General features: G+C 41.3%; 1 protein-coding gene across 3 annotated transcripts in view; it reads left to right on the top strand.

Moving 5' to 3' along the window:
• Positions 1–13,004, top strand: part of USP32 (ubiquitin specific peptidase 32) — a 1,745,589-nt gene that overhangs the window by 1,519,520 nt on the left and 213,065 nt on the right. For 2 of the 3 annotated variants that reach the window (XM_078679802.1, XM_078679803.1), the window contains exon 34: positions 6,232–9,110. The exons of the other annotated variant lie outside the window; for it this stretch is intronic. In XM_078679802.1, coding sequence (XP_078535928.1) covers positions 6,232–6,405 — 174 coding nt within the window. In that variant the 3' untranslated portion in view covers positions 6,406–9,110. Of the gene's footprint in view, positions 1–6,231; positions 9,111–13,004 lie in introns of those variants that run through there. 3 annotated transcript variants of the gene reach the window in all.

Raw genomic sequence — 13,004 nt, 5'->3', positions numbered from 1 at the left:
TAGACAGAGGTTCGAGGAGAGAGCCTATGCCCGAAACTATTGGGCGACCAGGTGGGGGGGATTGATTTTTGTGAGTCTTAGGTAAGGAATAAAAGAAGGGGACTTTTGTTGATCTTGGTGTCAAGTAGTCCGCTTCCTTCTTCGAAATCCATCCATTTACTTCTGCTTCGTGTATCATAATCGCTATAGTGTTCGTAATTCTCTCTGTAGGATCCGAGTCCAGTCGTTTGTAAAAGGTTTCATTTGAAAGCAAGGCGAGGCACTGTTGATTATAACCTTCTTTGGTCAGGATAACAACTCCTCCACCCTTATCCGCAGGTTTTATGACTATATTGTCATTTTCTTTCAGCTCATTGAGTGCTAGACGTTCGGATCTGGTCAAATTTTGAAAAGATTTTTTCTTATGGTCAAGGTTGTCAATGCCTTTGAGAATAGCCTGTTCGAAAGCTAGGATCTCCAGAGGGATTGCATTAGTAGGCGGTACAAATTTTGATTTCCTACGTAGGGTAGTGTCTCCTTCATTATTTTGGACTGGAGTTCCTTCAAAAAAGGCCTTTAATTTCAGAGTTCTACAAAATTCTGATACCTCACACTTAAGTTTGAAAGGATCAAGTGGCGGAGTTGGAACAAAGCCAAGACATCTCTATCAGATGAATCAGTTACTTACCTTAGGTAACCCTTATCTGGTAGAGACTAGATCTAGCCGCAGATTCCTTACTGACCCACCCATTCTCTTCACTCTGCGAACTAATTCTCCCTTTGTTTGCACCCTTGTCGCTTTTCGTTTAAAAAAAATCATACAGAGGAGAGAATATGAAGGGCAATTCAGAGTTCCAGTCGTTCTTCATATAAGCGTTTTTCAAAAAGAGAACTATTTTTGGGCACACTGTTTCCGTAACGTGGCTTTTCATTTTAGCGTGGAAAGTTGTTGTGAAAGAAACTGACATCAGCATATCAGGGAAGGGCTTTTATGTTATCTGACAACGCCACATCTGATGGGCGACGTTTTACAGTTGCCCTGCACCCTCTACCCACGTGCAGAGCTACTGATGTAGAAAAGAGGGGAGAATATGAAGGACTTCCAGTCGTTCTTCATATAAGCGTTTCTCAAAAAGAGAACTTTTTTGGGCACACTGTTTCCATAACAGTTTCTATACGTGGCTCTGCGTTTTAGCGTGGAAAGTTATTGTGAAAGAAACTGACAGCATATCAGGGAAGGGCTTTTATGTTATCTGACGACGTCACGTCTGATCGACGCGGTTGTACTGTCGCCCTGCACCCTCTACCCACGTGCAGAGGTACTGATGTAGAAAAATTCTGGATCCAGTCTGGCACCTAGGGAAATTTCTACGGTAAGGAATCTGCAGCTAGATCTAGTCTCTTATATATAAGGCATTAGCGAAGGTAAGTAACATATTCATTAATATTACAGATGTCCGGTTTACCTCACCTAGCCGTTTATGGTGGCTTAAAAGACTGATGCGTCCACTCTAGGGACCTGAGGTTGACCTCATTAATATAGGTTCAAATCCTGGTGGGTCCACTTAGCCTTTCATCCTTCTGAGGTCAATAAAATGATTACCACTGAGTTGGGTAACAATAAACATCTGTTATTCACTGCCAATATCCCCGTCTGGGTGAACGTATGCTTTACAAAGGCACGTTATGTTATGTTACTTATTTATACAGGTTCATTTGTAGCTTGCACAGTTTAACTACTAAACAGACGATATGCATCCATTTTGGGATCCCCGTCATAAGAGCCTTCATAGATTAAGATGGGTATCCCACCAAGAGTACTACAACACCTAGGTGGGACGTAAGCATTGTTCTTACTCCGCTTATGAGGGCCTCCTTTCAGACAACTCATGTACAAGTGGTTTTCTTAATCATGGTAACTTGATTATGCAGAGTCAGTGAGTTGTATACTTTCAGTGGAAGAACCATATATACAGGTATGCAAAGACAGTTGTTTTGTGGAAAAACCCACTGTTTATACTAAAAGTTGGACCTCCTTCCCACATTAGTCAGTTCGTTGAATTGCCAATCTTCAAACTACAGCACAACAATCTCTATATACACTTGATGTAAGGAGACTTGTCATGTACTACATTGATTTTACTAACCACAAGGGCTGCGGAGCGTCGCCCCACAGCTTTCTCGCAGTGCGAGAAGCCGAAACATAAAATGGTATGAATTCCATTTTATGTTTGTGCTTCACGCGCTGCGAGAAAGCAGAAGAAGGGTTTGGTTGGGGGTGGGCGGATCAGGGAGGAGTGGCTATCCAAATGTTATGGGTGTTGACTGTTTAGTCTGCCCCAGGGCCGACCAAACAGCAGGCAGCCTCCCTCTCCTCACCTAAGCCAATCACAACACTGCCATTGCAGCGTTGTGATTGCCTTAGGTGAGTAGAGGGAAGCTGCCTGCTTCTGCTTTCTGTGAGCAGAGAGAGCGCAGAAGACGCAACGCGGGACCGGAAGGCGAAGGTACGTTTTATTTTTTTTAAGTTTTATTAAATAAACCCCTCCCTCCTGTGCACCACCCACCCACGAGTCATGCTGGCCACGACTGATTGTAACATTTGCACAGTCTCACCCAGGCAATGCCATTTCATAAGTAGGAATTATTAGTCAATCAGGTTTTTTATGGAAGATCCAGATTAGCATTTCATTTTTTTTACTCTTTATTTGCATTTTTATTTTTATTCTCACACATTGACAGATCTCATAACAATACAGAGAATTAACAGTCATCTGTTTCATTGTGGCAGTATATATATATTTCCTTCATGAGAAGTGATCAATGACCTACCATAGACCCAAGATCGCTGGTACCTAGCTCATTACTGCTTTTCAGATTTAGGTGGTGTAGTTGGCAATGATAGCAACTTGGTTCAATACATAGTACTGGATTCTTAACAGTCCATAAAAAGAACAAATCTTCAACTCTGCTACTGTGCTCAGTTTGTGGCTATAGTGGTTACAAGCTACAGACTTGCCACCTTCCCTCCTCCACCACCCGGTACCCATGCGTTCACTTTTCGGTCATGACTAGGCGAGTGACGCCATGCAGCCACATCCACTCTGCTTATGCTACTGTAATGCTGGCTCCTGGTGTTTATGTATTTGACAGATTGTATATGTGTCCCTGTAATTGTGTCCTTTGTCTCAGGCATGTGCGTCTTCCTCAGAGGTTTGTGTTGTGAGTTAAAATTCTAAAAGTATGGCATCCCAGTTTTTTGCCACTGGGTGTTGCCGTAGCCCCAATGTGTCCTCCCTATGTAGTGCTGCACTCTCTGCCTGTGCCTACACTAGAAGAGATTGCTTACAGACCTTAGTTAAAGGGGGGTTTGGGTTCTTCCACCTGTGGGTAATAAGTTGCTTGGCGGTTATAAGCCCCGGATCGATGTATCTTGCAGTAACTTTGTTTTATTAGGCCTATGTGTGTAACTCCGGGCGTTTTGTACATGTGAACAAGCAGGATATAACATCCTGCCAATATTCATGTATTGTAGTGCAGTGCCATAGCATGTGTAGGAGATCTACTCCAACCTCAACACACTGAGAGCAAACTACATCTGTCTGCTGAAAATATTGGTTTATTTTGGCAGCTGTTAAATATGCCCCGTGTGTGATGTTGAACTGAATGAGTCGAAATTTCGTGTTTCGTGGAATGTATGTGTGCCCTTCTAGTATTGATGTCCATTCCTTATCTACCCAGGGACGACCACAGCCTTCCTCCCACTTGGCGTGTAATGACACGAGCAGGGTTGTCTATGTGTCAGTTGCAATGTTGTTAGCCAGTGTACTCTATGGCTACCTGTCCCCATGACTTATAACTATTGTACCACTAGATGGGATTGTGGTTCGCTTGTCAAGTCACCCAAGCTCGTTTCAACGTGGCTAACATTGAATTGTACAGTAAAAACGGACCCAGGGATAGATCTGTGCCGCTTGTTAGTGCTTCATAAGTTAACAAGACACCATCTCCATACAAGTCACATAGTGTATGCAGCCCAGCTGCATGCCAAGGGACAAGTTCTGCTCCTGTCGTGGTAGTTCTTTGTGATGAAGGATATCGCCCGCGTAAGATTGACCCCAAGTTAATCATTAGTGGAGTGATCTATGTGGATACCCAGGTATCAAAACATGGTCAGCTGCCAGGGTACTACTACCCCGTTACAGACTAAAGCTGTATTCTGGATGTTTGGAGTGAAGGGAAATAGACAAGACTATCTCCAGTTCACCTTAAGTCCCGATAACCTCGCAAAATAATGTAGCGTTTCAGCAAATGCACATTGTGCACAGCCCTGAGATAAAAAGCAGATCCTCTGCATAGAGAGAGACTACATGCAGGCCATCTGCCAGCAGTATGCGCCAGTTTGTTCCTGTTCTGCGAGCTGCAGCTAGCTGTTTGATCACCCGTGAATATAACAGGGGCGATAGGGGGCTTTCCTGTTGGGTTCCTCAACCAATCAGTATGGATTCAGATATTAGCTGGCCAGTGCGTATCCTAATAAGAGGCTGCTTATATAACAGTTGCACCAGTTGCATGAAGCATTCCCCAAAACCATATTGGTGGAGTATCGTAAATAAAAATGCCAATTTCAACGAGTCGGAGGCTATCTCGAGATCCAACACCAGACATCCAGATCAATTCCAGGACTGTGGTGCATATGCCTGGATTTGGAAGAGTCGCCATATATTTAAGGAGGTGTTACATGCAGGCACCAATCCATTTTGATCTGGGTGTACCAGTGCTGACACCTGTGGGGCCAGGCGTACTGCCAAAATCCTCGCCAAGATTTTGCAATCAGTATTAAGTAATAAAAGTGGTCTATAAGACCTAGTTCCGTCTGGTCCCTGTCATGCTTAGGAAGGGAGATGAGTAAGGCCTCACACTGCGATGCTGAAAGGGTGGAAGACCTTAGCGATTCTTCATATAGTAGTTTTAGCTGCGGCACAGGCACGGTGGCAAAGGTTTTGTAAAATTCTCTCTCTAATCCGTCAGGCCAAGGAGTCTTCCCTGTGGCCAGGGCCCAAATACTGGTCCAAATCAGCATTTCATGGTATGGCATATGCCCACTCCACTGGCAGCAAGAGGGCACAATGGCAAATGGCATTTTTAGGAAGCATTTGTTTGCTAATATTTGTAAGGCATCAATATGTACAGTAGTTAGCATATTCATAAGACACTGTTACTTGGATGTATGTGGTATAAAAGAGCCATAAGTTGGTCAGACAGTTTTAAGCACTTTGCCTTATCTTCTGCTGCTTTTCACCAGCCACCACTTTGGAGAGAGAAGGTACACATTTGCAATCTATTCACATCATATGTATTTATAACACACAAGCTGATAACGGATTAATTTACCCAACTGTAACATTCAGTTTGCCTCTTGTTGTGTTATAGATTCACATGTGACCTGCCCACCTCCTTTAGGGCTGCAAAGAGGCAGAAGCCTGGTCCAAAAACATACAAAGTTATTTATATGCATGAGTCTTTGTCCTGGTGCATTATGGGTTTCAGGGAATGTGAGAACAAGAGAACGGACACATCTTCAAAACCAAAACAAGCTTTTAAAGAGAAAGAAGTGGGAGTATTCCGAACCCAAAATTGGATAGCGACTTAGTTCACAGCATGGGAATCTACAAAAAAACAAGCCACAAACCTGTAGTTAAATGCAAGTATATTTACCTTACTGTATTTGACATTATCTAGTTGTGTGTGTAGTAATAAGAGAATAACTTGTTGGTTAAGTTTAATTTTTAAACATTTTTAAGGTAAACTTCCACTGTCAGCTGCTGTGATTCAGTGTATATTATTTCACTGCCATTTGAATTTCGGGGTATATGTACATGGTAATAAGAGAATACTTAGCTCATTAAGTTGTATTGTTATACCGTTTTATAACTGTCAATTTCAGTAGTTAGATATATATTAATTCACTGACTTTTGAACGTTAAAAATGTTAATGAGGGAGAAAATAAATACTGTAATATATTCCATTGTGAGAACCTAAGATCAAGTCCAAGACCAGCAGTCTATTTACCCGGAAAATAAATTGAATTGTTAAATATATTTGCATGCAAAATTGAGTTCAAGCAATTATAAATCCTCTGAGCACATTTTTCAGTTTAAATGCAAAGACCTAAAAATGCTAAGCTTATCAAACTGCTTAGAAGTATTGCACTGTTACAGGAATTTACAGATATCTCATTTGCTTCAAAGGAACTCCATCCAGAGGAAATTGACACAGACTCTGCCTACATCCTTTTTTATGAGCAGCAGGAAGTGGACTATGCACAATTTCTTCCAAAGATAGATGGTAAAAAGATGGCGGACACAAGCAGCATGGATGAAGATTTTGAATCAGATTATAAAAAGTACTGTGTGATACAGTAAACTGACGTTCTTCCATGTACAGCTGAGGGTGCGGGGGGATGGGGGAAGCAAAAGCCTTTGAACAAACATTTTCAAGAATTTAGTGCAATTGCAAATGTAAAGGTAATATCCTTTGACGTTTAAGCACAAGAAAACATGGAAAATCCTTATTGGAAATCAGTCTGCAACTATAACGATTAATTCTGTCATTGTATGCTGCACCCACTGGCAATGTAAGACCTGCTGTGCAAACTGATACTTTTTTTCAACTTATAGAGTCACAAACCAACCTGGACCAAATATGAGTTACTTTCATCAGCCCAATCAAAGGCGAATCCAAGTAGATGTGGCTTGATCCAAATTGGTTCAAGAAGATACTAGGACTGATTGCTTAAAATAGAAGATATTTTGTAGTGTTGTCGTTTGATGACATGATGTGCTACCTCCTGTATCTCCAAACTTAAAAATTCAGTTTTTTTAATCCTAATCGAACAAAAACATTGATATTATGCAAATCAACACCCAGGAACTGAGAAAAGAGACTATTCCACAAATTTTCCTCAAAGGATGAGCGGAGAAGTTGTCTGCTTATGAAATCCCAATATTTAAGATTTAGTGAGTGTGGACTTGTAGTGAAGCACGGCCAAACTTGCTGTCCTTCGCAGTAGCTTATGTTCATTTAGGGATTTTATTACATTGTTTGCATTGCTTTGAACACGCGTGAATGGCATTTAAAATGCATATGACAAGGTATTCTAGTCTGCATCAGGATTCATTTTATCTGGATGGATTTGAATTGCAACTCTAGTTGTCGCCTTTCTCAATGAAGCAACATATTATTCCCATGGATTCCATTATGTCATTGTAAAGCCTAAATAACATCATTTGTACCCCATTTCCTGTCAGCGATATTAATCCCAAATATATCTCCATTTTACAGTTGCCCTCTACAGACATAAACAACATTGTAAGCCTCAGACTGAGTGAGGCAACAATAAAAGGTGGAGAAGGTATTGGAGCACAAGGTGGCATCTTGGCAGCTCTGTTACTTGTAGCCTTTCATTGCGAATTGGTTCCCCTCTGCAGTGGCTTCTCCTAGAGTCATTGTAGTTCTGGTCACAGTTCTATTTTGCTTCCCTGCAGGTTCCAGTGCATTAAATTGTAGTCTCCTACTTTCAAATCTCACAGTGGAATGTAAGCATTCACTCCTTGGTCACCACTAAGATCAGGAGTCTGCATCTTTTCAATGATTGTGGGTTTTGTGGTAGTATTTGGCTTGACCTCCTGAATCTCCAGCCTGGCTTTACAATTCTGATTTTATCCAGCCTATGTCATCTTTTGCACCATTTGCATGCTGCAAAAAGACATCCCAAATGTTAACAAGATAAATGCACTTGAGTGTTTGGTTGTGTTTCATAACCAACATCATTTTTTTTTGTTTTACTCAAAGAATTTAAACTTAATGTTTTAAGTCCTGGGAGTGAATAAATGTCATGTGTTTCCAATTACAAATTTTTTGCATAGGTGTCCAGGTTTCCCAGATGTAAGATTTAAAAACAAATGTGAAACACTTGATTACTGTTAAATGTGATAAAAGACAAGCAGAATTTTATAACTCATTTCAAGGGATAGATTGTTTTGGAAAGGGAAAATACTATTAGTGGTCATGTTTGTCTTTTTCTCATTGCGATCGTTCTCCATTGCTTTGAATGTTTTATGAATGTTTTAACAGTCTTTATTAAATGGGGGCAAACCTATAATTTTTTATTTCCGAAGTGTGCTACTAATTAAAGTGCAGGTTTGGAATATTAAAGTTGGTAATCTGCAAAACCTTTTATTTTAATAACGGATCCAATACACATTTTTTTTACTGTAACATTTAAGTGAGGAAATGCTTAATTTCGTCCTTGTTCTTTGCGAATTTGATATTCCTGCTTAGGCTGAAACAATGGTACTACTGTTTCTCCCCATCAATTTTGTTTTTAAGAAAAGTAATCTTTAAAAAAACAGCAATGATTTTGTAGCACCATTCGTCAAATCCATCCGTTTTGTAATACTGTTTAATGCTCCCTTTATGCTCTTTACTGAAATGCCAAAACTGTAATGCAAATATGTATTATGCATCGCTGTGGACAAATTGAAGCAAAAATGTGTCCAAAAAGTTGTATGTTAATTGTTTTAGTCCAGTACTGTATTTGACTGAAAGTGCCCCCGTATTCTGTGTTTTTCTTACTACATTACGAAGTGTACTGAATACTTTATAAAGTGGTAGGGTTCCTAATACTGAAAATCCTGCTAGTAGCAGCTGCTCCTCGTAACAAACATGTCTTGTCCATCTGTGGACAAACTCCGTGATGAAATGAAAGATTAAGAAATGTTTGGTCAGTCCTTTTATTTATTCAGTTGTCACAATCTACTAATGCTCTTTCAGCTTCCATGTCTCTTTTGATGGTTGTAATTATTATTTTTCAATTAAATTAATTCATTTATAAATGGGAGATTTATTAAATTAACTGTTAACTACGTTCACTTTGTAAATTCTTGTATAGAAATACTATTGACAATGCACTGACTCTTAAAAGATTTTTATGTACAGAATGCTGTGTAAATAACATTGTGTTGATGTATTGCAAAATGAATTGTATAAAAAGTATTGGTAATTGTATATGGAGTGCCCTTGTTTATCTGTAACTATTATTCAAAGAAATTAAATACTGTGGATGCAATATACTTGTGCAGTCTTCTTATAGCAATATTTTACAAAGTTGAATTTCTTTCCAGTATTAGTCTGTCATAGTCCTTACCTGTATGGGATGAGCTGACCTGAGACAGAGCCTGTCACAAAACACACCCTATTCACAAAATGTTCTCCCAAAGGTTTATGCCTAGGCTAGTAGGAAATTCCTGACTGGTGTAGACTTCAAAAAAAATTCAAGGACTACACCTGCGAATCTGTTACCATCACAGAATTACTTCTGTACCTCTATGCATATTCCATATTGTTCCCATGCATATCCTTTACTTATACACATTTAATTATGCAGTTCAAGGGCATTTGCACTTGAAACTTTTATTTCTTATTTTTAACACATAGGACATATTTTTTTCGTCGGAGGACCTCCTATTTAAAGCCCACCAGTTTTGTGGTGTTTCCACCCCTTTCCCACCGATTAGTATGGAGAACAGTTGGTTCTGTAGGGAAGTACAATATTATTCTTTATAAATCACTTAGTTTCCTGTTTAACTAGGAGTGGCCACCTGTATGGTATAATCCACTTGGTTAATAACTTAAAAATAAGTCATTATTGTCGAAAGATTTTAAAGGAAAATGGAGTATACTAGTATTCATATACCATGAGGACTAACAATAGTACAGGAATCGGATTTACTACGTCTTTATTGATCTCAGATGTTGCAGGTACCTTTGATCAGTAAGTGATTCCATCTGTTCTTGATTTCCTTAACTGCCGCAAAACTCAAGTGGGGTGGGGTCACGGGTCAGGGCAGTTGTGAGGGCGGGTGGGGGTGAAGGATTAGGGAAATAATAATAATTTTTTTTTAAACTTACCTGTCCTGCTGCTAGCTGCCTCAGTGCTCCTCTTCTCTCCTGCTTCTGATGGTGTCCCAGCAGACACCAGCACAGGCTCCACACCCAATTCTGGTGCTGCTCTCAATAGCATGAGAGCAGCGCCAGGATTGGTTCGAACTGTCTGGTTTGCCGCTCAGGCAGTGCTTGGGAGTCTGTGCTGTTTCTCCAACCTGGCTGTGCAATACAGCTGGGTTGGAGAAACCTAAATGCGCATGTCTATTTGGCCGTCCTAAGACGGTCGGCCAACTGGGCATGCACACTTTACAGTGCACCTACCATTCCTCCCTGCTATGGCCCGGCCCGCCTCACCCAAGACTCCCTGGCTCAGTCAGTCAGCGAAAAAAAAATTATGGCGTTGCTTCATTATCTCTTTCTCTTTCGCTGACTGACTTAGTGGGATGACACTCCTCTGCCAATATGGAGGAGCCGCCCCTGGTTTTGGGTACATTGTTTTTGCTTTGCTACTTTATGTACTTTCTTCTGATTCACTATTTTGTGTTCCAGGTGATTCAGATTTATTTAAAGTTCTGTTCTTGGAAAACCGGTATGTTAACTAAGCAGAACAGTAAGCAATGCCCATAAGAATTCACCCTGGAAGTCTAATATTGGTTAGTGCAGAATTTGTAAACTGCTGTACGTTAAGAGTGCTAGAGGATACAGACCATCTACAAATACAATTTTTTATCAAAATACTACACATATAAAATTGAGAAGCGCCATATGCCTTGTCATTTCTGAATTATCGTGTTGGATGTAAGAGTTCAAAATGTCCAGCCACAGAGGGAAACAGGCATTTTTTTAAAAGAAGCACCAGGATGGTGCTGGACTGTTACAAAAGTACACAATTAAATGTTTCTAGTAGATAGATTTTACCTGTGAGATTTTATTAAAAATACTTCACGAATCACTTCTTATTGCACAATGTGGCCAACAAGAGCGATATGAGAGCTGTGTTCAGTAGTAGTAGACAACCGACATTCTAATAATCCTTGACTAAATGGAAATGGGACAAAAGCTTACAGAACAATAGAAGAAATCTGAAAGAGACACGTTAGTGATAGATTCCTTACCTTAGAATATCCCCAGGCGTCAGACTGGATCCGGAAACTTTTGCGGAGCAGTACCCTTGCACGTCGGTAGGCGTCGTCTGCGGCTCCCCGTCCGTCCTCGGTTGTTACTCCGTATCCTGCCTTGGAGGCAGTGACGAAAGCCAGTGTACCGAATTCCAAAGCTTTGCACCCTCAGTGGATACAATGGGCTACATCCTTGACATCCCCGGATGTCACGCTCATTTTTGATTCCTCACGCAGACTCAAGAGTACATGCAGTATGAATTTGTTCATCCTGCTCCTCTGACTATGCGCCCACTTGAGTATTTCCGCTGTATCATTTACACTGATGGAAGTGCGCATGCAGCTATGGTTCAAAACACGCGTATTCTTCGGCCTGCTCAAATGTGGTTGGTACCATGGTGGATGGTGAATTCAAGTCCGATTTCGTGCATACACAGACATTAGTGGACTGTACCACCTAGTTGGCAGAACTTTGTGCTCTGATGCTTGCGTTGGAGTACACCGATCCCAGTGTGACTACTCTTATTGTGAGTGACTCTTACTACTGTGTTCAGTCATACAATGACAATCTGCCCTTTTGGACCCAAAATGATTATCGTGACTCCAAGGGTCGCACAATAAACCATAAAATGATCTGGGTTCGAGTGGCTGCGCTCAAAGAACGACTCCCACTCGTTTTTGTAATTCATACTCTAGGTCATCAGCGTGTTGGGGTTCTCGCTGTTGGCAACTGTCTGACGGACAAGGCTGCGAAGACAGCAGTAGCAACATTTGCAGTGGCTGCGGTTACACGTTCCAAAAGTAAGATTGATGATGACATCTTGGCAGCTATTGCCGCAACAGAGAAGGGAGGTAATTACCCTAAGGGTTTCCCTTCTAAATACTCTTATCATTTAAGTCCTGATAAAGTCTCCATATGTGAGAATTAAAGACGTTAGTGACAGGGTGATTCCCAATGGGGACCGGAGACAGGCGTTGATTACAGCAGCCCACACCGGGATGGCTTCGGCGCATGCTGGCATGTCAGCTACTGTATCTCTTCTCCAACAACGATATTGGTGGCGGGGTTTGAACAAACAAACATGTGATTTTGTCCTTCAATGTGGTATTTGTCAGCAAATTAAACCTCCCTCTGCTGCACGCCCGCCCCAAACTCAGTTGTACATATCTAACAAATCACTTGCGTGTGTCTATTTGGATCACTGCGGTCCTTTCTCCTCTGATACTGCATACAAGTACATCTTAGTAGCAGTTGGCTCTTGCACGTGCTTTGTCTGGGTGTGGCCTCAAAGGAGCGCTGATTCTAGAACTGTCGTAAGGTATTTGCATGTCTTTGGGGGAATTTTTGCGAGTGGTACCTTCCATTCGGACCAGGGTCCAACGTTCGCCTCTATGGTGTACAAGGATGCCCTGGCTTCATTGGGGGTCCAGGTCAAATTTTCGTCTCCATACCGACCTGAGGGTAATAGTGTTGTGGAGCAGATGAAACGTGACTTAAAGCAATCCTTGACAGCTAAAGTTTTAGGTGCTGGCAGAGACTGGCTAACCAATCTCAATAGCGTTCAATATGCACTAAATAATCTCCCTAGAAGGTCTCTGGGTGGGCGGACCCCATACGAAATGCTCTTTGGCATCAAGATGTTTGTCCCGGATCTTGATGGTCTAGACATGGCGGCGGGAGCCGCATCCTTTGACGTAGATGAATATTCTAATGTTTTGCAGAACCTACAAAAGACCAGAGACAGTCTTGCAAAGGAACACTTGCCCTCCACATCTGATGCTGCTTTGCAGATTCCGGTAGTCTGCTTGTTATCCCAAGTTGGAGAACTGGTCCGAGAAAAGATCGACAACAAGAAAGAATTTGGTCCTTCCTTTCAAGCTCCATTTGCTGTGCTTGGTGTGCAGGGTACAATAACAGTCATTTTACCTCCTCTAACTAGATGAAAGGGGAACAGGTA

Source organism: Lissotriton helveticus, chromosome 3_1 (genome assembly GCF_964261635.1).
Source record: "Lissotriton helveticus chromosome 3_1, aLisHel1.1, whole genome shotgun sequence".
NCBI classification, from domain to species: domain Eukaryota; kingdom Metazoa; phylum Chordata; class Amphibia; order Caudata; family Salamandridae; genus Lissotriton; species Lissotriton helveticus.
The sequence above is the reverse complement of the archived record's forward strand: the minus strand, read 5'-3'. Positions and strand labels throughout refer to the sequence as shown.